This window comes from Lycorma delicatula, chromosome 9 (genome assembly GCF_047948215.1).
Source record: "Lycorma delicatula isolate Av1 chromosome 9, ASM4794821v1, whole genome shotgun sequence".
NCBI classification, from domain to species: Eukaryota; Metazoa; Arthropoda; class Insecta; order Hemiptera; family Fulgoridae; genus Lycorma; species Lycorma delicatula.
Genome location: NC_134463.1, coordinates 87,225,592 through 87,253,494, shown reverse-complemented (window position 1 = coordinate 87,253,494; position 27,903 = coordinate 87,225,592). Strand labels below are relative to the sequence as shown.

The window sequence follows — 27,903 nt, the reverse complement described above, 5'->3', positions numbered from 1 at the left end:
CTAATAATTCCATATAATTGCATTATTACGGGATTATATTATTTCATAATGAACACTTTATTACATTTTTTTATTATTTTATAGCTGATAATTTAAATTATTTTTTTTTATTATTAAAATATTTTCTTAATAATTTTACTGTAAATAAGTAATTTATAGCCTTAGAAGTTGTTTCTTAATATAGAAAATACTTTTGTGCTTGAATTTCTTAACTGTTAATAAATTTAGAAGTATCTAATTTATTTATGTTACATTTTTATATTCTGCTTTATTTATGGTATGTACTTTGCATATTATTTAAATAATTATACCAATAAATATTATTATTATTTAAGCAGGTTAGTTTTGAAAAAAAAAAAAGAAAGTAATTAATAATCTGACACTTAATATGAGGAGATTGAATAATTTCAGAGAAAATAATGATGGATTAACATATAATAATTCTTATAGTAATTTTTTTTCTGTTTTTTCACAAATAACCTGCTTAATTATTTTATGCTTCTTTATGTGTAGAATTTTGCATATATATTGTATTTAAGTGAATGGATTTGCATAGAATATAAATCAATTTTTTTTTTAAGTTGCAGTTTGTATACTTATTTAAATTTTATTACCCTTGTGTTTTTCATTTTAATATTATTACTTTTCTGTCCCAATTTTTTATATCTGTTATTATTCTTATTCAAGTTGTATTTATATATTGTATTTATTATTTTTTATAACCTTATAAACTCATATTTAAATTTTGCTTGATTATATTTCTTAATTCAAGAAATAGAATTATTGAAATTGTTATTTATGCCTTATATTTTTTTTTTTGTATTGACTAAGTAATTATTCAGAAATAGAACTGCAGTGAAATATTGTAATGTAAAACAAAAAATAATATTAATCTGTTAGTCTTTGAATATAGTATCTCTTAGATTGAGTCTAAAAATGTAAATTTATAAATGCTTCTTTGTATATTTGTTAATAGATGTTGTGTATTATAGTATATGTAGTTAATTCAAAAAGATTTTATTTATTGACATAAATGATATATGTTAATTTTTCACATAATCAGATATCTTTGTAAGTCTTAATTAGGTCATTTCCCTCAATGATTAATTAATTTAAAAACAGTTATTTTAGAATGGGGCGGCCATACTTAAGGGTCTGATTCAGGACATCAAAATAAACAAGAAATTTCTTGTGGACAAACCTTACTTCATTTTTCCTCACCCTGCCATTTTCATTTTTTAAATAAAAATGTATATCTTAAGAATGTACTGAAGTGTTTTATTGAAATTTGGTGTACATATATTGGACAGTACCTTCTACAAAAGAAATAAATTTGAAAAGTTTACCTCTGAAAATTCCAAAATGCCAGCCATTTAAATTTTTTAATAATAATTGTTAAGAATTATTTTTACCTAATTATATTTTATTAAATAAAATTGCTTTGATGTGAACAAAATGACAATTCTTTTGTTCAAATTGATTGATATACAGCTTTGATATGACTGAAATTGATAAAATGGATCACAAAAATGTTGCAATCTGACAATTTTATGCTTGTTTTCACTCTCTTCACTAATTGAATTAAAAATAATAATAATTTCTATTATTAATGACAGTAGAACAGAGTATATTAAGCCTTATTGAATAAGGTAGACCAAGATAATGATAGAAATTATTTGTCCAGTTCATTTAATTTCAAGGATTATTCCAAAGTTGAATTACATTTGACTTTAAAAAATATAATCTAGAAAATAATATAAATAAATACAATAAAATTAATAATATATACAATAATTAATAATATGATATATATTATATTTATATTAAATTAAATATAAACTACCAAAACATGGTAAATAGATAAACTTACCATATAAATTCTAAGAATCAATTTTCATGGGATCCTACATCTTTAGTTGTTATTAAATTTTATGATTGCATTAAAATATTTGTTTATAATTTTGTTAATTTGTCAAATTTTGTTTTTTTTTTAATTCTGAAATTTATTATGGATGAATAAATATGAAAATTCTGCTGTCCAGTACTGGACAAAATTTAATAACAACTGAATATGCGGATCCTGCAAAAATCAATTCTTAGAATTGATATGGTAAGTTTAACTCTATTTACTGTGTTTTGGTGGTTTATATTTCATTTAATATTAAATTGTACTAGCACATTGTCAATATGTTAATGAATTATATTTATAATATAATATATATAATAATTTTATTATATATTATATTTATAATACGATATATAATAAATAAATAAAATGTAATAAAGATAAATGCAAAAGTTACCTACATATCCAAATTACTTGTATCAACATTCAGGTACTTATATTCAGGTATATTGCAATACCAGCATTTGTAGGCTCTCAACAAACCAGCCAGGTATTAACACCACTGATAAGCTCATTCACTTCAACACCTTCAGAAGCCAACCAGATTTTCATCTTAGTGAAGAAATGTAGTCATTTGACCTATAAACCTTTGTTGTGTAACCTCAGAGTAGGCATCCATTGTCATACAAAATCAACACCTTCTAAGACCATTCCTTACCATTTGTTTTGGGTCGCTCTCCTAAGCTGTTTCACCATTCCTCAATAAATTTATGATTAGTGTAGTCCCTTAAACAACAAATTTTGTTAACAAAATTACCTTTAAGTTCCAAAAAATACTTTAGCCATCACTATTTGCTTTAATTGTACCTTTTCTTTGTTTTTCCTGTTTAGCCTCCGGTAACTACCGTTTAGATAATTCTTCAGAGGATGAATGAGGATGATATGTATGAGTGTAAATGAAGTGTAGTCTTATACATTCTCAGTTCGACCATAGGTTTAATTGTACCTGGCCTTACTAATCATTTCTTTTTTGGCTTGTAAGTGAATGTGTGAACATCCACTGTTTAGAGTGCTCCTTGATCACTACACATTCATGAACATGGCCATATCTTGTACCAGGTTATAATTCTGTTGAGATATTCGTTCCCCTTTTTATTGTATTTCTCAAGAAATGTTAAGGCTGTGGCCAGTCTTTGATTTTTGTGAACATCAGCCAGTTGTTTTGATACACACCTTGAGCAAAATTTATCTGGCCTGTTTATTAAAAAACACATTAAAAAAAGTTATTGCCAAACAAACAAAACAGTTATTTATGGATCTTAGCAGAGCTGGATCCTTCTTCTTGTAAAAAAAATCATACCAATTTGTAGCAGTGATAATGGTGGCATACTTCATCAGCTGCTGTTTAACAACACTGAATAGAATGCAAAGCAGGTCTACAATGCCATATGCCATGTTGTACTGGCAACCAAAATATTTTTAGTAATCAGCCAAAAGTAAATTCTGAGTAACCCTTTTACTACTACTACTACTACTACTACTACTAGTATGAGTGATGAGCTATAAATTACAGAGAAAATTATAGCATAACATAAGCCATAACAGTAAACCATAACATTACTAATTTGAGGTCCAGGACAAAACACTAAACTGTGCCTCTCCTTACAACTGTTAACTGTCTTGTGTTAAGGAGTACCCAATTAGTTATAATGTTATATATTGGGAGATGGATTTAGAGTTTCAAAAATGATTAGCTGTCTCGTTTTATTACAAAAAGTAAATGAAGCAAGTACTTGAAAAATATAAATCTATTAAAATCAAACCTAATAATTTTAACGTCAGTTAACTGTGGGTAACAATTTGCTGATGTTCCAAAAATTCCAGACACTGATGTTTATTTGATAAATCTGATATCATTATAGTAATATTTATAATAATTTGAAATATATGCAGAAATCTTTGCAAGTCACTTCTGACCAAATCTTGGAATAAACAAAAATTCAGTGCAGGAATAATTTTTTTTTTATACAAGTAACGTAGAAATCAAATGTTTGCTCTTACTGCATGTGTTTTTTTATAGCCTACTATTTCTATAAGATATTAGATGAATTTATTCTTTATATGTATTTACTTTTTAGAAGTTACAAGCATAATTGTAATATGGCATGCCTTTCTTACATTTTAGTACAATTGTCCTTCACACTTATCTATTAATTAAAAATTTAATTTTATCTTTACAGCATAATGTACATATTTGTGTATACTTCTTCATTGTTCATAACTATTTTTCGGTTACTATTTAATGTACATATCAGTTGAACTGTATAAATATATACAAAAATAGTCAGTAATATTTATATTCCTGAATTAATATTATGTCATGTATTAATACTATAACAATAAAAATACGAATGCACAATAGTGGTGATGAGATTCTGACTTTTGCGGCATTAAAGATGTTTGAATAATTACTCGTTCATCAGAAGAAAAGATTTAACTTTGTAAAGTGTTTCAGTAGACAAAAAAATTAACCCTTCACTTATTACTACAGTATTCCTACCACTGTTCATCACAATTACCCAACTTAAAAAAAGTTGCTCATAGATAGATATTTTTTATCTATTTTTATCTTTTTTTGCAGTTACAGAATGCAGGGCATATGCACTATGCAGGGCATAGATTTCAACAGAATCTACTTTTATGTTATTTAGTCCTGGTCTATGACTTGTTCAAATTTTAACTTCACATTTTCCCTTTTTTATTCCTATGTATTCCACCTCTTTATTTTCTTATTTTTTTTATTAATTTCTTAAACTTCAATCTTATGAAATTTCCATAACAACTAAATTGTGGTCAGAATCAATAACTGCTCCTGGGTGGGTAGCTTTTACATTAACAATTTGGATAGACCAGATGCCCATTTACACCCTCAGATACAAAGAACACAAGCACTGTAAACAACAGAATCAAATTTTGCTCATCACCTCATGGAAACAGGACAAACATATAAATTTTTTAAACACAATATATGATTTTAAATCAACCACATAGAAGCCAAAACCTCAATACACTTGAACAGTATGAAATTTACAAACATTTTAAATCTGACAAAAATAAAAAATTAAATGAACATACTCCACTAGGTCTTACATATTATTAAACTACATATTAAAGAGAGTTCATAATGATTTGACAAAAAGCACCATTAACAATAGTGCCACTGCTAAATCCAATGAAGAAAATACCACACAATTAAAAAGGTCTTCAGAAAGTACAATTTCCATGTAATTTTGAAGGTGAATATTTAATATTTTTAAAGTATAAGCAATCATTTATCACCAAGCCTAAACTTTTGGGATGAATAAAGCGATTGAAAACCTTAAATTTTTAAGTTTAGTCAAGAACTCCATACTCAGAAATATACTGCAGAAATATAAATTCTACTTTTACGTATCAATTATCTGGTAATCAATTGCAATTAATGTTTTTTTTTTAGTTTTCTCATTAGAGATTAATTTCTATTTAAATTACTAACTTGTGCATAATATTATGGTATTTCATGAAGATTTTAGTTAAAGTGTATGATAACATTAGTTACCATTGTTTTTGGAAGGTGAATTTTTTTTTAGAGTACTATAATAATATATTTGTAATTAAACTATGCTTTATTCATTTAATTACATTTAATACATTTTGTAGATGTTAGTCTTGCTTTGGTAGTTAAATAAATTGAATAGTATTATCTAACTTCTTATTGAACAGTATTTCTTTTTTCTGAAGTTAATACCTAAATTTTTCATTTAATAATATTTTATATTTAGCATGGTTTTATTTTAATTTTAAAATAAGATTTATAGTTTGTAGTTTCTTACATTTGATAAATTTCTATCTTCTGCATGACAGTAATTTTTTATCTGTAGATCTTGATATATTACTTATGTAGAATTTAGTTATTTTTATATTCTAAAAATAGCACTTCAATTAAAATTTATTACTATTTTTACAGTGACTTGTTTTTTAAACAATTTTTCATGTATAATCAATCATTTTTTTACATTATATTATTTTTTTGTTATATAATCACCATTTTTTATCATTATCACCATCATTAATACTAAATGCTGTTTTCTTGTTATGTAAATAATCAAAAAATAAAAATCAATATTAAAACATTTACACCCACAGTTTACATTTGTAGTGGTTTGCGTATTGGATTATCATTAATTGTTCCAAGTTCAATTTTTAGTATTGTCCATCCCATCATCATCATCACAATTATACAAAAAACAAAATGTCCTGAAATTGGGTATCAAAATATAATGATTAAATGAATGACAATACAAAGTGTAATAAATAATTTAACTTTTACTTGTTTCTCAATATTCAACTCTAAAAAACATTCTGGATTATATGAAGAAATAAAAACTTGAATATTGTGAAATAAGTTGTATTATATTCATAGAAAGTAAATACAAAAAAACACAAATTCAGTTCATAATCTTTTTTTTGCAATTAGGCCAACTAAGAACCACACATCCACGCATATATCATTACTTCTGTTTTCATTTAATTTTCTCCAGTATTCTTTCATACTTTCCACATGTTTGGTCTTTCTCTCATCTGGCATTTCACTCTAATGTGATTCTTTCCCTTCCTTACTATTTCAAACTCAAGTTTGTGTAATTTTGTCTGAATAGCTTTCTATCTTATATTTTCTGTTTTTGGATTCCTAAGTTCTGTATTTTTTTCTTAATTTGCAGTAGATACCCATAGGTATTTAATGAATATTTGTTTGCTTTTCATCATCCATTAGTTTTCTTTTTATACAATTTACCCATACAAAACAGAATCCTTGGAAGGTCCTTCAAACTGATTAACTGACCTACTATATCCTAGCAAAGTGATAGGGCTTTCAGATAGCTGAAAGCTGTTCCTTCACCTACCTGAAGACACAACCGTGGCAACATAGATTAAGTCAGGGCATTAACTGATGTAATGTTTTCATGGAGTCTATACAAGCAAAAAAAGAAAGATAAGGAAAAAAGGAGAATCAAGAAAAATGATCAACCTACTGAGAAATTGCCACTGATTGGGGTAGTCTATTGTCCGATACAGGAGAAATATGTACACTCCTATTAATGATACATTCTAATACTGACAAGATTTCTTCAGTGTACAAGACAGATAAAGCAGTTCAAGACATTAAAAATACATTCCTTAATGATGATTGAATATTATAAGTTGTGTCACAATTTTACCAACTGTAAATAAAATAATTTTTTTTTATATATATAATCATCACCATTACCATTATCATTATTAATAACATGATGTCACAATCATTATCACATCACTTTCATAACTGCTTTCTCTTTTCATAAATACTTAGGTTCAGTTAATACTGTTCACAGAACGGAACTGTAGAAGTCACTCGACAGAAGTTTGCTGAACTTTGGAAAGCTTATTTCGGATCAGAAGACCCAAATGCTTCTGGAAACTTCATTTTTGGCAAAACTTCCTTTGACTAACAAGCTTAGCTTTAAAAATAATATTATTTAAAACAAAAAATAAAAATAATTTTTGGCTAATATATTATCTGGTAGAAAGAATTCAATAAGCCAGATAATAAGAATTAATGATTAATTAAAAGTATCATTATTAATATTGTAACAATGCTAATAACAATACAGTTAAAACTGAAATTAATTTAATCAATTGTTACTAATACTTGTTATCACATTATTAATGGTTACTGTACCTAACCTTAACTTGTTTGATTAATATCCTATATATACATATATATAACATTTTGTTTTTTAGTTTATTTAATATGGCTTTTTTAACCTTTTCTTATTTGAGTTTAATTTATTGTTCATTATGCAACTAAGTAAAAATTCTTTCAGTTTTTATTTAGTTGTTTTCACAAAATATATTCAATTGGTTTTGTACGTATATATATTTTTTTAATATACTTCAGTATACTATTAGAGTACATATGTTTAATAATTTCCTATTAACTATATGTTAATGGTTACATGTTTATGTTTTCTTTTGTGTAAAGTATTATTAATTATTAAATCTCAGTGTTTTATTAATTGTGTATATACATATATATGTTTGCTGAATGATTTGGATTAGATGTTTTAAGATAATGTTATTTGTTATTACTGTTGTGAAGAACATAATATAATAATAATGATAATACAAGCTCATGACAGCTAATATGCTTTATTACAACATTAATTAAATTATTAATTACAGCAATAATTATTAATTATATTCATTACATATATTCAAAATATATGTTAAAAATAAATTATGATATCAGTATTTATATATTTCACTAATTTATTTTTAAATAAATTTATCTAGAAAATTTACATTATAAAAATGTTTAAACTGAAGTTATAAAGTTATTAATAGATTTTATTATAAATAATTATTATTTTATGAATTTTTACAGTTTTTTTTTTTATCTTCAGTATTGATGGAGCAACAATTGTTGTTTTGTCTTGTTCATGCACATGATTGTATATGTCTATGTTTATATCAAAATGTTTGATAAATGTTTCATTTTTATATATTTTTTTTTAATTTTGTGTGTTGTATATTTATTTATAAAAAAATATATTTTTAAATAATTAAATAATTCACATATAAATTGTTCATATATTTTTTGACTTGAATTGTGTAAAATGTAAAAAAATGTGTAACTTAATTTACCAATAACAACTATAAATATATTAATCAGTTCACGTCTATAATTATTTACGATAAAATCATATTGTAATAAATTGCTACATACTATGTTTAAACTGTAATTTTTATTTTTAAACACGCAAAATTAATTTAAAATTAATTATGCAAAAAATGTATGGACAAATATACTAACTGCTTAACTATGATAACTATGACATAACTAACTGCTTTCAGTATGATTATTGTTTCCTACATCTAGAACATCATCGTTTTGCAGCATCTTGAATATTACATTTTTTTAATTGTATCCTCTCTAAACCTGTTTTTCTTATCCTCTTAAATCTTTTTTACCTTTTAGTTTGTTTTTTTTTTAACTTATCCAGTACTGACATTGTCTCTATGAATGTACTGTTTGTAACTAACTTCTCATAAAAAAAAAAATAATTTGTTCCTTCCTGTATCTATCCTTCCCCTTTTTTTTCTCTTCAATTTTTATTTTTATTCAGTATTATTATATCGTTTTAAAAGCTTTTGTTTAAGACAGCACTTCAAATGAAGGTTTTACATCTTTATAATATCATCATTATTCAGTAAAATGCAGATTTGACTTTATTGAAAGAAATATTTCAGTAAAAATTAGTATTTATCTGTTTTCAATTTTTTAGTACTGTATGTTTAATCATTAAGTAAAAAACAATATTTGTAGCTTTTATGTGTTTGAAATAATTACAAGAAATTATTAATCTAAAATAAAACATTGTAAAATACTTAAGTTCCTCCCATTTCATTCTCAGTACAATGATACAGCAATAATATAAAAGAAATGCATGATATAAAAATATAAATCAGTTCCATAAAATAATCAGTTTAAAATATTATTCATCTGATTTATTTTAATTACTTTGTTATATTACTTATAGTATTTATTTCTTTAGTTATTGCCTTGTGTTGAACCTTATAAATTAGCATATATAACTATAATGAAATGTAATTCTTAAAAAGAAAAATAATAATTAATTTATAAAAAATTAGTATAAAATACATTAATTACATGGTTAATAGTATAAAAAATAAAAATAATAAGTGTTAGTGAAATATTTAATTACTAATCATTGATAATTTTTAAAGATTAAAATAAGTAATAACCAAACATCAGGGTAGTTTTTGTTGAAGTTAAAATTCAAGTCACATTATGGATTAAAATGATAAATAAGTAAATAAAATCATTATTTATGTGTTCAACTGAAGTTTATAGATATTTAATAATAAGTATTTTATTACTATTTATGTTAGCTTTTATCTTTATTTACTGGTTAACATGCATCATAGTAAAAATATATTGTGTAGGCCACGTATGTTAATATATTTAAAGTATTTATAAATAAATATAATAGCTTCAAAATTTTAAATTATTGTTCACTGATGCTTTTCATAACATTTAAATATTATACATTAAATAAAAATAAAATGTATGTACATAAATAAATTTTAAAATACACATATTATCATAATAAATAGAAAATAATTTAATTGTTGGTTGAAGGATAACCCACCAAAGTTTATAGCTGTTATCTTTAAATTATTATGAAAAAATAAATAAATAAATTGTATTGTTATTTATTTATAGGTTAGGAATAACCTAAATAATATATAGGTTATTCTTATGAATGAAATATAGGTTAGGGTACCTATAGGTTATTAACCTACAATTTAGGTCTGAATTAACAACCTGTAGATTAGGCTTATACTACTGTATGGTATTGCTGATATTTTCATCTGTAACTTTCAAATTAAAATGAATAATAATCACCTGTATTTATTGCAGCTTTTTATTATAATTTATTGTTATTATATAACTTTTGTCTTGCATCGTTATCATGTTCTAATTTTTATGTACAACTTTTAAAGCACATATATATTAATAAAACTCTACTACCATCTGATCTTTTATTGGTTCATGTATAACTAACATTTATATTTATTTTATTAAATATATATTAGTTATTTTTTTTTACAAATGCTAATTAATAAATTATATTACCAATTATATACAATTTTAAAGTCTCATAAATAGTATATTTTAACAATATATTATACAAAGTGTTCATAATAACACCAGGAAATACATTTACATGCCGTTTGAGAACACTCTCATATAAATTGATAGGGTTATAATTACATTAATGGTAGTATAATTTACATATAATATTTTGAAAATTAATGGTAATACTAATTATAAATTATTTCTTATCCTATTAAATAATCTCATTAATTATGTATAATAATTATTTGAATTTTATCCGTATCTTTTCATAATTTGAAAATAATTAGATATATTTTAATAAAAATATAAAATTTGTTTTATGTATTATCATTGTTACTTTTTTCATATTTAAATTTGTCATTCCTACTGATTTTTTGTGTTCTTATAGAAGTATAGAATTTTTTTTTGTATCTAATATACTACCAAACTGAATTATAATTTAATGAATTTAAGTTATTTTAATTCTTTTTTGTTTAATTATTATTTAACTTTAAAAATAAATAATTATATAGCTGTCTATAATAAAAACTTTTTTACATTTAATAATCACAAGACATTGTATTCATTGTTTGAAAAAGTTCTCATTATGTTTATAACACCATAATGTTAAATAGGCATTTTGGTTTCCCCTCTTTCTTTTCAGGTAGATTGTTTATTTTTTTTAGTAGAGCATTACATACGTTATATATATATATTTCTAAAATAGCTATTTAGTATTTAATGTTAGCAATCATGGCAGTCCAGTTTCCTGTTACTTATAATCACATAATATTCTTGTATATTCCATTCACAAATAATCTTAAAAATATATTTTATTTAATATCGTAATTTTTTGTTATTTCTTTTTTTTTGTTTCTGGTATTGTGGTTTTTAATTAAAGTAATAAATGGAATTACAATACTTAATTTGAATTTAGTTAAATATTAATAGCAGACATCATTGATTATTCTTTCAATTAGGTAAATTTTTACTTTATTTAAAAAATATAAATTCTCTACTTTCTAATAAATAAAATATCTCAAAAATTCATATTTGTTAGTTTGTTATACAAGCAGATTTTAAGGATTCTCTTTATTTTCTTAAATCTCTGAATATGACAAAATTGTAACTTTTAAAGAATATTATATTTATTATTTATTTATAATTATTAATTTAAGATTAAGCTGATTGATTGCATAGGTCATGTGTAGAAAAAAATAAATAAAATACACATGCATTAATTCTTTTGTTTATCAATAGATATGGTAGTCATTCAGTCACAACTAATTTATAATTAGATTTTTATCGCTCTCTTAAGTTTTCTTTCTTTCTTGTATCTAAAATAAACCTTCATCAAGCTATTATGCACTTAAATTTATTAAAAAAAGAACATGTTATTTATATTAATAAATCTCCTGTTATCTCTGTAATCAGATTTTTTTTGCTGTGAATATTTCAGAAACTTTTCCCTTTTTTTAACATTCCTCATTGAATTATTTTATTAGTTGAATAACTGAACATTCCATGTGATTGTATTTATAAAAATAAAAGTAAAAAAGTTTAAGAGCTTAATATATTGAATTTTTTCATCTATCAATCTTGAAACTATTTAAATAATGGTAAACACAAAATTTGAAACAAGTATACAAATTTTCAGAATCCATAATATTAATATACTGTTGATTATTGATTGAATCGTATTTGGCATTAGTGTTCAATAACATGGTTTTGGTAACAGCAGTTTATTTTAAAAGCTTATGGATTTTATATATTAAATTTTGATTTACACACATGCGGAAGACTGTCTATAAATTTTTTTTAATTATCAATAAATTGTGTATATGTTTTTTTTTTACAATTATTATTAACTTTATTTTTCAAGGTGTTCTGTTAGCTTTCACTTTTCTATTTTTCTTTTAAACAGTAGTGCCTCTATAATTTGAGGTGATTATGATATGACTAAATACAAATGAAAAGAATTGTTTGGAAGTACTCCACAAAAAATTAAATACACAATCCAAAATTAAGAAAACATATCTCTATACCTTCAAAAATTCACTGAAAGCACCCTCCCTCAACAATTTCTTTTTCTTTCATATTACAAAATTGTCAGCAAAAGATTTAAGTCTGATTTCATCTTTAAAATTAAATATACATTCTTGAAAAAATGAAAAATTCAAATGAGTGGTTTATAAAGGACAGTATTGTTATCCATGATAATTTAATAACTATATATTAGCAAGTATATTTATTATTCTGTTGAAACTCTCATTACTTCATAATTTTTAATTCAGACAGGCTTCACTGTTATCAAGTGTAAACCTTTTTTAACATAGCCTTCTTCATCATAAAATCTTGTTAAATGTAGTGCTTAAATATAAAACTGAATAAAAAAAATGGTTGTTTTAATAGAAAATAATAGGAGGAAATGTTATTATCAATAAGAATAATGTTTTTTTTTTCAAAGTATTAATTTTTTTATTTTTTATTTTGTTGTTTTATTTGGCTATGCTGCTCAATTTTTTGACTGGATAATTGTTTTCTTTTTTGTTTGATAAATGTAAGTATTGTTTTAAATATTTTATAATTTGGCATTACAAATAAAGTAAACCATAAGTTAACATTTTCCATCATTAAAACAAATAATTATTAAATCAAGATTGAATGGTACCATTTGTGGAAAATCTTTTTCTTCTGATTTACTTCCAAATTTTATGTGACTGTGTAATAATTTTTTTTTATTAAATGATAAGTGCTTAAAATTATTGTGACTCAAATTATCAAGGCTCTACTGCAACATATTTAACTGTGGATTCTTTTGTTATATTTCAATCCACATATTTTTCCTATACTCTTATTACAAAGTAAATATTGCTTCTGTTTTTAATTTTTTTATCTATTTTACTAAAACAATTAATTAAAATTTTTAATGATTTTTTTTTATCACTAAACCATATACTGTATTTCAAAAAATAAATGTCCAAAATATTATTATGTATGTACATATATTTGAATGAATGTATGTGTTTAGGTGGATGAAGGTACAGTATATGAAAAATTTATGTATAAATGTATTTTATATTATTTATGTTTAATGTTTAAAGCATTATATATTATATATAATTTGTTATTTATTTATATGTATTTTTTTTAAATTAATATTGTTGTGTTAATGTGATTAATTGTCTTCCTAAATAATTTTGAGGAATGGATTTTTTTTAGATGTAATTTTTATTTATTTATATGAAATGTTAAATGTTATAATATATTATATATCTGTATACTTTGATGTAATATTACTTAGCATAAATGTTTAATGTTAATATTTATCATTATGTGTTTTTTTTTGTGTAGGTTTTTTTTAATATTTTCTTTTGATAAGTTCTAGTCAGTAAAAGTTTTCTAATGGTTTTAATAAATACAAAAAATAAAGTAAAAATGTTTCCTAAAAAAAGTTTGCTGGCCTGCCCTTTTAATTAGTATTTTATGAATTCTGTCAAAAATAAAACTCCCTTTGTGATCAAATATGGTATTGTAATGTATAAAATAAATATCAATGAATACATTTTTCATTATGAAGGAATTTGAAATGTTATTATTGTTATCTCATAATCTTAGTCTTAGTTGGTATTTCTTCCATTTCATTAATTCAATTATTATGAATGTTCTTTTTGTTGATAAGTTTTATCTTTTAAAGGTTATTTATTTTAATAAATATATGTTTCTTTTAAATCTGTTAGAAACTTTATAGTGAATAATATGGAAGTAAGTGCATAGCAGATTAACTTTTTTATAAAATGCATTAAAAATATTCTCTTTTGGTCATAAATAAAACTCCAAGTAAACAATTCCTGGGAAAATATTAAATTGTAGCAGTATCCATTAAAAGAATTTATGTTTTTTTTTTCAAATCTATTTAACTTAATCTCTTCATAAAAAATATTGTACATTTTTACAGTTCTAGTATTATGAGTACAATACTAATGAATAAATAATATATATGTATAACATTGAATGTGTTATCTAGTGTACTGTAATCAATAATTAATAAAAACCACTTATGAATATATACCAAAATAGTAAGCGTAATACTTGCAATTTTATGTTTGTGGAGCTTTTCAAGTCCGATAGTTTCATCACCAGTTATAAAATACAAAAAGAATATTCTGTATAGTTTTTTCGCCAACACATTATTGTTACATCAGATAATGTTAATGTATTGTTAATATGGTAAAATCTTATAGATGTGTTGAATAACTGATTTAAATTAGTGGTTATAATAAAGATAACTTAACTAGGTTTTAATTAAAACCTGTTTCAGCAGTTTTAACTTTATTAACAGTTGTAATGTGTTAGTTGATGCGTGATATTTTATAATTGATGTTGAATCCTAGATATGAAATGCATATGATAAAAATTGGTAACTTTGTATTAAGCTTTCTATTATCATTAGTTCATAATTGGTTTTTGCTAATTTATATAGTTTCTTTTAATACAGTCAATTCCTAAAATAAATTTTCAAATCTTTTAAATATTGGTGTACAAAATCAATCTTCTATTAATATTAATAGAACATCCCACTGTTCCACTACCAATTTATCATAAATATTCACTGTAAAACAAATAAAACAAAATTCAATATAACCAAGTTAAAACACTGGAAAAATATCCTAACCAATTCAATATTTACTGTAGACAATATAATCTGATTTAAACAGGATTCCTTTATAATGAAAATTAACATCAGTATTTACCATTTTATTTTTTTTTTTATTTTGTTAATGTTCTCTACAATTTTATACAATGGGATTCTATTATAACATTAAGGAATAAGAATATTAATACTGCACAATGAAATTTAGGAATATTATTTTTATTTATAGTAATTTAATTTTTGTTTGTGATTGTTTAGTAATATAGTTTTTTCTTTCTACAAAGTTTAGTTTTTTTTTTTTTTTTTTATTAAGACGTTTAAAATTTTCATTGGGTCTTTTTTAATTATTATTTTTATTATTATTATAAATATAATTTCAGTTTAAGATATTTAAAAAATGGACGAAAACCTATTATGTTTTTAACTATTTAATAATTTTTGTTCACCATATTTTAATTGTTAATTTTTATTGAATTAATAAATATTAGATTAAATTAACAATAGAATGAAGTGTAATTATTTATTATTATTTTTTGTCCATTACAAATAGTTATTTTTATTTTTAAATTGGAAAACATTAAGTAAACATTATTATTTAATTGTCATAAGTACCGTAATAATTCAGTTTATTAATATTTAATTCATAACAATGTGTTCTTTTTTTATTTATTTATCAAAATAGAAGATTTATAATATATTTTTAATGGTATGATAATTTTTTATGAAGATTAAAAACAATTACTAAAATGGATCAATATAACTCATGAACTTGTATCCAGTATTTAATAGTGACTTATTGATATACTGGTAGACTGTTTTATCTCTCACTTCTAACGTTTATTCTTATATATGAGATTATTTCTAAAGTAGTGAGATGAGTTGTTCATTACATGATCAAAAAATCTGACTGAATTAATTATATCAGCTCATTTAATACATTCATACCATCACATTAGTGATGGATGTAGTTCCAGAACTATATAAATTATCTTGTTTCTTTCCTTACTGATAAAATGAAAATATTTCAAATTTTTCCTAAAATTGGCCATAAGTTCTTTTAGTTAACCTTTACACTTTTTTTTATACTTTTTTCACAGTAAAGAAAATTGAAAACTGCCTTCTAGCAATTAGAGATTTAAAAAACATAATTGAATAAAGATAATGTGTAGAACCAGTTTTACTAATGATTTGCATCCTAAGAAAACATCTTGACAAAAATTAACTGTAGTTCCAGTATTGTTGACATAATTAAACAATCATAGTTCAGGACTTGTGATCAGCACTCACAACTGAATAATAACAAATCTCTCTAAACTTTTTATGCCAAATGTAATCATCATTTTATAGTGACATAGTGATGTATTTGATAATGTAGAATGGAAGTGAAATAGGGAAAAAGAAAATGTATTTGAAGTTCATCCAATAATCAGGTAGTATCTACAGAAAATAAAGAAAATCAAGCAGAAAACAGTAAAAGTAAGAGTCTAGCACACTGGGTTCCTTTTTTAGTAACAATATAACAAACTAATTAATAGATTTGAAGTTAGAATAACTAGCCAGTGCTTAAAAATGTTAACATTTACAAATGATACTGTTAGTATGTTTGAAAATAAATAAAAATTATATATTTTCAACGTAATTATTGCATTTAACAAATAAAATAAATTCAGACAAACAAATAAATTCAGTGTAACTGAAATAAGGATGAGTTACAAGAAAGTGAATGGTATCAACACATTGCTTAAAAAGAAGTTCAGTTTAAAAGTAGAATGAAAATAAAACAAATGTAATGAAATATGGAAGAAAAGAATAATGAACAGTTATTAGTCAACATGGAGAATATACCAGAAATTTTATGATTTTCGTTTTTAATAATAAATTTGCAAAAGGTAAATGAAACAGGAAATAAAAGAAACCAGGAGTTTCCATTATAGAGTTAGTGACAGTCTATTTGGTCAAAAAAATATGGAGGTTTTCGAAACATGGTGATGTAGATGAAAATTGTAAGATAGATTGTTGAGAATATGAAATGAAAACAGTTTAAGGCCAAGTTGGTAAAAGAGAGACATTTGTATAGCATCTTATGAAAGAAAAAATTTATTTAGATAAAAATTAGAATACATAAAGCAAGTTTCTGATTATTTAGGATATAAAGAAAATTGTTTGATGTTACGAAATTAGCACAGAATATAATAGAATGGAGAACTTTATCAAATGAATCAAATGGCTGGTGACATAAGAAATGATTGTATTAAAATTGAGAGATTAGGCCCTAATTAGAAAATGTGGACTAAGTATTATTAGAAACTTACCTAATTAAAATTCTTGCAATAAAGAATCTTCAATGTTATAATCGAATAATAGAATTCATCAACTCAATATGCTTTGGCAATGTGAAATGAAGTACACAAACATATTAAAATAAATAAATCGGCGATGAACATACACAACAAAAATTTTGAGCATTTTTTTGGTCACATGATCATCTATTAAGTGATTGATTGAGCTGTATTAAAATTGGTGTTGTCTGTAACATCGCTTAGAAACAATATAAGTCATCATAAATTCAGAAATCAACAAACCATGAAATACATGAAGTATGCCATATTTTGCTAACTTATTTAATTAAAAGTTTATCTATTTTCATGATGAATATTACAGAATTAATTAAAATTTCTCCAATTTTTTTCTTAATGTATAACATACGTAATTTATATTTTATATTTAATTTTTATTTTGTATGTATGTTTGTATGTATGTATGTATATTAAATAATATGAATTACATAGCATAACAACCCAGAATTGAGAGGTAAGTAGAATTTATCATTATTAAAACCATTTTCTAAGCAAAATACAGTAATTCTTTGTAATATACATTGTCATCAGTTCAGAATACAAGTGTATGTATACAGAATTTTATTTGTATTACAACAGAATTTTGATAATTTTTGTTTACACAGAAAACTATTTTGTGGATTACTTTCATAAACTTTTTTTAATCAGTAACTATAAAAAAAAAGTATGGGATTTCTATTCATAGACTGGGAAAAGTTAAAAAGAATCACTTATTTCAAAATACAGTTAAAATATTTATATAAGAAATATTTAAAGAACTTATAAAAAACTTTACTTTATGAAGTTTAGTAATAAAAAACAAATAATTGTTGAATGATCAGATGTGTTTAAACCTAAAATTTAGTCTGGGACCTACCATGAAAGAATCAGTAGTAATCTATCATGAAGTATAATTTAAATTTAAATCCATGGCCGTAGATTTGAATGTATTTACTTGTACTTATATGCATATAATGTGAATATGAATTAGATAATTTTGGTTCTGTAGAAAATTCAGATTTTCTCACTGTAATCCAAGAAACAGTCTCAGCTTACTATGAAAATAAATAGCTCTTAAACAGAGTTTCTTAACTTACCATGTTAGCTAATGATGGATATGTATCCATACATATCTAATAACTTCAGCAAATAATTTTATTTAGCGTGACTGAATTTGATGGTTATATAACTTCTCAAATAAAGTTCACCTTATCTTCTGACACTATTCAATTAAATAAAAATTATGATTACAACTTAATTATCTGTGTTTTAAATACAGAAGTGCTGACTCAGTCAGCTCTTAGATACTAACAAATATTAAAACTAGAATCAAAATTAAAACTTCTACCATCTGGTTTATTCCAAGCCTGTTATAACACAGTGGGTGAAAGATAACCATTTTCTAGGGGGTCTACAAAACAATGAAACATATGTAAAAACTTCAAAGTTTTATTTTACATAAGCTTACTGGATCAGTCTGACAATTACATTAGTCAGAATGCCTTCCATTGATCATCCTCTCAATCTTTAACTTTTTATGGTAATATATTAATATGACTCTCAAACAGATGAGCGTTAAATTTAAAATTGTTTAACATTGATTCAAGATGAACAAATAAACTTGCTCATGATTATTTATTTTCATATTTTTCTTAATTATAAGATTCTTTACTGCACTCTTTTTTAACAACCTAAACTATTCTGAAATTTTCAAACCTGGGTATCTTCCCAGTCACACCTATGTTGAAAAAGTCTGCTTTGACCCAACAAATGCCATGTTCTTCAGTGTTTTTGAATAATGTAAACTATAGGCAGGCTGAGAATCTATCAATTTTGTAAACATGTCAATTCTCATTAGCAGAATTCTTCTGTTATATCATAAATGCTTTATTATCACATCAAAGAAATCGAGTAATGCTCCAGTTTAATGAAATGTTCTCATATCTTTTTGTGCTATTATAAGACAGCCATATTTTGTTCTAAAGCAAGTTTTGGATATGATGAACATTGTACTAGTATCCAGTACCTCCCAAAATTCCATGGTACAGTTCAGTTAAAATCATGTTTTTCTTCACTATCATTCACTTGGGTAGCCATAAAAAATGTACTACAAAATAATACCCATAAGTTATTTGTTGAAGAATTTATTAATGGTCTTATAATACTGCTGTCATAGACTCTATATATTTATAGCAAATAATAGTTTTCCATCTTGTAATATATTACCAGCTTACAAGATTAAGGTTTATGCATTATGTATCAGCTAAAAACTTTATAGTACTGGAGTAGTATAACAGGAAGAATTATAAAGAAATAAGGAAATTACAAGGAATTATAAGAAAGTACTTTTCTCACTATAGTTAATATTAATAGAAAAGTTGTATACATAAAAAAATAAGATGATCAATGATCTGATGTACTTAAAATCAACCTACTTGAAATACTTGAACTGTTGATTTATCACCAAATACCTAAGATTGTTGAAAGATGGAACTATCAATATTTTATTTTAATTTTGTTTTAATTACAATGCATGTAAAACCTCTAGAATGGTCTGGTTTTTGTTATCTGAAAACCTTATAGTGGAGAATTGCAATTATGAATTCCATTATAATAGCAATCAGTGTATCCTATTTAACTATTCAGGATGTGTTAACACAGAATTATCGATTCAATATAATATGCTACTTAATTGCATTGATGTATGAATGAGTTGGAAATTGGGCTATATTGATATGGAGTGGTTGTAAAATTCAATCAATATCTTGTATAAAATTTTCAACATTTATATAACTTTAAATCAATTATTTGAAGAGAATTTATATCTCTGAGAATTTATATCTATTTAGATCTCCTCTTTATACATTACTTTGAATCACAGTTTGTATTATCTTGATAATTGAAACTAATTATCTAATAGAAAAAAAATAGTTTTTAAGAACTGGAAAAGAAGTTGGAGGATGAGCATTTGCATAGAAATATAAGCACTTAAAGTTTAATATTAGATTTTCTAATAGTGATATTTATGTAAGGAAAAATGTTTTCACTTGGTGAGGATGAATACACATGTTATGATTCATATTTTCCAACATGTATATAAACTGCTTGTCTATTAATTCCCCAAACTTCAGCTTTCTGAAACATCTAACTACTACTTTACATCCACTATTAGACCAGGATACAGAAATTGGTTATTCTGTAGATATACTCTGATTATTTAACTCTGATTATTTACTCTGATTATTTAAGAGTTACATAACTCTTAACTAGACCATTATTCGTAAAAATAAATGTTATTACTGTAAAAGTTGATTCATTAAATATATTACTATTTTAACTGTTTATGAATATTCTCCATTTCAAAATAAGTTATAACCACTCAGCTTTTAGAGCCTATAACACTTGAATTTAACATTCTCAGATGATCCTAGCAAGTATTAGTTTTGACTAGTCAAGCTAATGTTTATATTTATCTTAAATTTAAATGCTAGTTTTATTAGAATGTAATGAATATTAACAAGATTTTAGTATTAACTCTCAACAATTTTTACTAACATAAAACTATATTATAAAATTTTCTTTCTGTCATCACATTGTTTTGTACACCATTAAATTAGTTTTTTTTCTTTTTCCCCTTAGAATGGTTCTACTGATAAGAAGAAATTTGCTGAGTTGTGGACCGAATATTTTACATCAGACGATCCTAATGCTCCTGGTAACTTTGTTTTCGGCAAGGCCTCATTCGATTAAATTTATAAACAAAAAAAAATATATAAATATATATGTTTGAATAAATAATATATATATTTATACATATATAAATTAAAAGAAGATATCAAACAACTTTGAAATGTGCTCTTGTGTTTGCGTGACCAAATAAATGATTTTGTAATTTGTAGTATTGTATGTATGTTTGTATGTATTTATGTATATATGTATAGTTATATACTTATAGAATATAATAATATAACCTTTATGTGATGTTTTTTGTTGAAAATGATTTATGATACCGTAAAATTATTTGTGAAAAATCAATTGACCCTGTCTATTTTCTTAAACAGTACTTTTGAAGATATATCTTTCAAATATTTTTCATTGTTATTTTCTAATACTAATACTTTACAAGTAAGTGAAAAAATATATTTTGCCTTACTTAAATCTCATTAACTACTCAAAAAACAGTGATTTTTTTCCCACTGTTTTTAATTAAAATTAAAAATCAAAATGTATGGTTCCTTTATGTATATTTCATGAAAATAGATTAAAAATATGAGTACAGTAAAACTTCTCATAATCATAACAATCTTGATAAAAATTGAAAGTATCATATCATGTTAACCATAAAGATGGATGACTAATATTAACCAGAATATGATTAAGGAATATTAATTCGTTAATGAATATTTTTATCAGGATAATATGTCAATGGTACAAATTAAAAATATTTCTATCAAAATTTAAAGAATCTTTGTCCAATGTCAACGTTTTTTTACATCAGTTAACATTTTTGTGAAAGTTAAATTTGCTTGACCTTTCTAATTTATTAGTGAATTCTTCAGATAATATTTTAGAATTAAAGCATACCCAATAATTACATAATTTCTTATGTATTCTTGAGTACTGTATGTGTATGCTTACAGTCATGTAATATATACTGGAAAACATACATTGGAACTTTCTTTTTCTCAGAATAATTTCAAATACAAGAAGTCTGAATATGATAATTTTTACTGTAAATCATAAAAGTTTAAGAAAATTATACTATCTGCGCTGTTTATATGGGAACATACCACAATCCTCTTACCTTCTCTTCTTAATTGTTAGTGTTCAGAAATATAAAATGTATTGTTATATGTACAATTTATGTGATTGCTGTCTGTAAATTTCAATTACATTATACTATTCTTTTTGAAATCTAAGAACACTGCCAAATGTTCTAACAGAAATCTTTAGTGTCCTGAATTTAGTTCTTGTATCTTTTCTTTTTATTTTGTTCTTATCACTTATCCTTTCTTTTACATAAATAAATACATTCCCTTTTTATATCTAGGTAATTTCTTTTCTCTTTTATAAAAAATTTCCCTGCTATTAATTTATTCTATGAACTTCAACACTGTATTTCAATGATTTGCTTTATGAGGTTCATATTGTATACTGTATAATGAAAAATGTTGATGCATGTATTATGTCATTTTTTATTTTTTTTAAATTATGAACAGTCTATTAAATAAATATAAAATTTATATTAAATAAATATAAATTTCTAACAACTTTAAATAAATTTTTAATATCTCATTAAATATAGCACTAAACTTTTATTTGTATTGTGGCACTATTCTTAAGCTACTTTGATTATCAGTAGTTGAACAACTGAAATAGACTGGTTTAAGTGTTAGCCACTATTTCTTATGCCAATGACAGTATTTAAGACAAGTTGTTTGGATTATACCAGTTGAATTTCAGCCTCTTAACATAGAAGCTCATGTTAACATTAAATTAGCTTGAAGATGTAGTTTTAGTAAATTAATTTTAATTATTTTTTACTCTTCTAATTAATGAAATAATAAATATCATTAAATATGTAATAAATTTAAGTCATTCAAATCTAGACTTATTTCTACATGTTAATGACAATGTAGAAATGACTATAGTAATAACAATAATTTATTTAATTTCACTTTCATGATAATTGAATGTTTTATAAAAACTAATACTTTAAATTCTAGCTGTCATATTTTGGAAAGAGTTTATCTAGTAATTTATTTTAAAACAGTTTTTATAGCTTTTTTTTTAACTTTTTAAATAAAGATAGATATACATTTAATGTATATTTTATACTTATAATACATTTTACATCACATAGATTAAATTTTAATTTAAATAACTAATTTTTATTTTAATTTTAATTTGAATAAAAATTACACAATTAATTATCCTATTAACTACATGAGCTATTAATTGAAGGGAAATATATTTATAAATAAACATATTACTCACAGTAATTTTGAAATAAAATTACATTTCAAAATTATTAAATAACTCACTTTTAAATCGAAAGGGATTTTTCTTCCAAGGGCCTTTCAGAGCTAATTATAAGCTCCTTCCTGTATGTAGTACACGTAATACACAGTAGCATTGTTTTTAATAATGCCAGTCGTAAAACATTGGAGCCTACATTATTAAACAGATACTCATTACTCCTCTAAAGTAGCTATAATTAGTTTTAAAAGGTTTTTAGTAAAAAACTTTATATTTTTTGGTACGAAAATGAGTCATTTAATAATATTTTAGTGTTCCATCATACTGTTTAACAAAAGAATTATACATAGACTAAACCAGGATAAAGGTACCAATATGGGTTTTATATTTTATTTAAAAATGTGAAAAGACTATTAAAACTTATATTTGTTTTGGTTCAGGTCTTTTGTTGTATTTGCTCAGCTATATCTTAAAATACAGGACCTAACATATTTTCTACATCTTGATTCGTAAAATGTTAGATAGTAATTATGTAACTTAAAAAATTTAATTTTAATTAATAGATCATGTTTAACAGCAATGCAACTTTAATTAAAACAATTTTAGTAATAATATTACTTTTTTCCTGATTAACAATCGATCATGTTTGTTAAATCACCTGATTTTTTGTTAATTCTCACTTATTTTTGTTTGTAATATGTAACTCTAGAAACATACTTGACGTGTTCTTTTCTGCATTCTCATAACTGAGAAGGTATATAAAGAGTCTAGAGATTAAGTACACATTTTTCCCTGGTTTGTACAGGTACATTTTTATACAGTATACATAATATGGTAAAATACTGATAATATAATAACTAAAAAGTGTTATTGTCTAACATTTAAATGCTATAAATGTCTAAATGTATATGTCTAAGTGTTTGATATCTTGTTATAGTAGTAATTATGTTAATTTTCATTAAATTCTGTTGAAATATTATATATGCTTTGTGTAACTGAAGGTTCAAAATTATTGATTCAATGTATAGCTCAATTTTTATAGCTTGCTGAAAAATGTAATAAATTTATATATTTTAAAATATTTACTTAGTTGTTTATATTAGAACATACTATACGTCATTTAAAAAAAATAAAGTTTATACTGCTTGATTTAAAGCAAAAGTATTGAACCTAGTAATTTTTCCCTTTGTTGAACTGTGGAAAATTAAGGTAAAGCCTTACAGTATAAGTAAAATATTTCAATACTTCCACTGTTATAAAAAAAAGAATAATATTTTTATGGCTATATTTATATATGTATGTATATCATTAAAATTAAAAAAAAATAAAATAGGATTTAGTGATGAACAAACTCATATATTTTGGATTACAGCAATGAGAATATTAATTTTTATTGTAAGTTTACAGTTATAATGCATTGATTACTATTATATGTTCTATGAAGGGAGTTATGTCATGACGAAATATATTTAATTAGTAGATGAAATCTTTTTTCATTCACTTATTATTAAAATTTAATGAATTTTTTTAATGTTATTAAAAATTAATTTTCAAAGTAATAATAATATTTAAATTAGAAATGTATGATATCATATGGAAAATTATGGTATAACTTTTCTTCCGTTCATCAGATCCTTAAAAGTTTTTATTACAAAGTTAATGAAGATTTAATATTTCTATAATTCTCTATAGATTGTGTTATAACATTTGAAACAAAAGTTATTAAACACTGCATTCTGCTTCTACAATATGACATTATATTGGAATATACATGTTTGTAGAATAAGGCAACATGATACCAGTGTCTGAATTTACATGAAATTTATACAATGCTGCTTTTATTCACCCACCAGTTAAAAAAAGAATACGTATATATTTTTTATAAAATAGCACGCTTAAAATAAGTATGTTTGCTCCTCCAATGTTCTTATGATAATTTACATATACACATATTTTAAAAATGATCAACATTTTTTTGATATATTTATTTTCTATGAGTCAACCTACATTATAAATTCAATAGCATATGATCAACCTTGATTTCATAAAATGTATGTCTATAAAAAAATTGCAAATGGTTAACATTTTGTAGGTTTTTTTCATTAGAACACTCTTTCAGGTATATATTCCTGTTCTAATATAATATTCAAAAATGTAACACTGTTTAATTTTTTAAATCTTGAATATAATATTCAAAATCTATCCTATAGAATATAACAAGGCTATAAAAAGGCTAAAGAAAATAAATTATTAATTCTTATATTTATATCCTATACTTATCATCAAGAAAAAATGTACATGTTAACCATTATTCCTACAAAATAACTAAATAAAGTGAACTGAACTTGTTTCATTCTTATAAAGTAGGTAATCACTTAACTATGTAATTATTTACAGGTTAAAATCTTTGACTATAAGTTAATAAACATGTAAAATAATAAATTCTGTTTTTGTAGTTCTTTTCTCTAATTAAAATAAAAGGTATAGCAAAATGTAAAGTTTATAACTGTAAAAAAAGATAAAATGGATCAGTTATCACAACTTCTAATTTATTTTATTTTAACTTATAAAATAACAGTTGCATAGTCATCCAAATCATTTATTAATACATGTATTTTTTACATTAATTATCCATTATTGTTTTAATTATTATTTATTTAATCACATAAAACCATTTATTAAACTGTAAGGTAATATATATTATAATGTTTACAGATTCACTGCATTTTTTCATAAGATTTTCGTACAATATTAATTTTTTATAAATGATTAGGTATTTCTGTGATACTGAATATTTATTAAAATAACACTACTAAAATATATATCTATGTACTTGCATAAAAAAATAATGTAAGAAGATAAAATTTTAAAATAATTCTTAAATTATAATACTTTCTTGAGCACTATTTAAATTAAAGTAATCATACAGAAATAATCATCTGATTCATTTTGTAAAGGAGAACATAAATTTACAAAGATGTATATCGTTCACATCACAGAACTTAATTGTAATGTACAAATGCATTCTCAGTGAATTTGTTTACAAGAAACCTACTGTAGCATGAATAAAAAATACAATTTTTCAAGTATTATTGGGCTTTAGATGAATATTATTTAATTATTATTATTAACATATTATTTTTTTGAGGGAAAGTTTTCCAGAAATTGTAAAGATGTATTTATGTAAAAATAAAATTATATAATATTTGAGTTATCTCAGCCAGTTTTTTTTTTTAAAGTAAATTTATCATTTGTTACTACTCTCATCCTAAATGTTACTTTTCAGTCTGCATCCCAATCATGTAAATTAACATTACTGTATTTAGCAGAGTTAAATCTGAAATAGTTACTCTTGTTATCATTGCCCCCTATACATATAATAATACTTTAATCTTAGTTTTCCTACAATTTCCATGTTTCACCCAGACAAATGATGGAGCAGTTACTTTTTTATCCAGTTACTTTTTTATGAAGTAGCTTACCAACCAGTTCCTTCTGTGTTCAAATTTTTTTTACTTGCATATCAATCTGTTACATTTATTTACTGACCAACATAACCAAGAAAAGGATGAGTTAATTTTATAAAAACACCAACATATTTGATCAATTGACTAAGATTTAACTCAGTAATTTGGCATTTTATCTATTTGTGTGTGACACGGTTATGACCAAACACATTTTCTACTTATTATAAAGTTTTGCAGTAAGGTTCCTTACAATAAACTGGAAAGATGTATGCTGCACCTTTCCAGTTAAAAGTTGATGTTTTTAATTAATTATAGTATGTCTTTAAATTATACTAAATAAATCGAATAAAAATAAAATAACCACTTTTGTTTTTCATTTTGAAACTTTTCTGCAATTGCAAAAAAATTACTAGTACTAATTTCATTTGTAATTACTAGTAACAAGTACTAATTATACAGGGTGTCCCATATAAAACGCAACCCATCAACCACTCATCCATGACATTTCAAAAGTCAAGCTTACTCCCCTACTCGTTACTGAAATGGACTCGTCCAATATCTGAACATCGCGGCGATGCAGTAGAACAATACTGATAGTAACAACAATGCAATCATAACGTTCAGTGTATTGCTAGAGACAAGATGGTGTTTTCGCTAGATGAACATGTTTTCATTGTTGAGTCGTACTTCAGTACGAAATTAGTGGTTGCAGTGTAAGATTTATTTCGCCATAAGTCCCAGATAAACCAGCTCCTAACAAAACATCAGTATTAAGGTTAATTGCAAAATTTAGAGAGACTGGATCTCTTAATAACAAGGAACACAAAAGATCTGCGTCAGTGTTGAATACAGATACAGTCGCTGAAATCAAAGACCGATTACTCGCCTCGCCAAATATT

The 27,903-nt window shown here is 23.8% G+C and overlaps 1 protein-coding gene across 5 annotated transcripts in view; it reads left to right on the top strand.

Annotated features, from left to right (window-relative positions):
- Scp2 (Sarcoplasmic calcium-binding protein 2) overlaps positions 1 to 26,751 on the top strand; it is an 869,372-nt gene extending 842,621 nt beyond the window's left edge. For all 5 annotated transcript variants that reach the window (XM_075376000.1, XM_075375999.1, XM_075375998.1 and 2 more), the window contains one exon: positions 21,198 to 26,751. In XM_075376000.1, the coding sequence (XP_075232115.1) occupies positions 21,198 to 21,308 (111 nt within the window). In that variant the 3' untranslated portion in view covers positions 21,309 to 26,751. The remainder of the gene's footprint in view (positions 1 to 21,197) is intronic.
- The last annotated feature ends 1,152 nt before the right edge of the window (positions 26,752 to 27,903 follow it).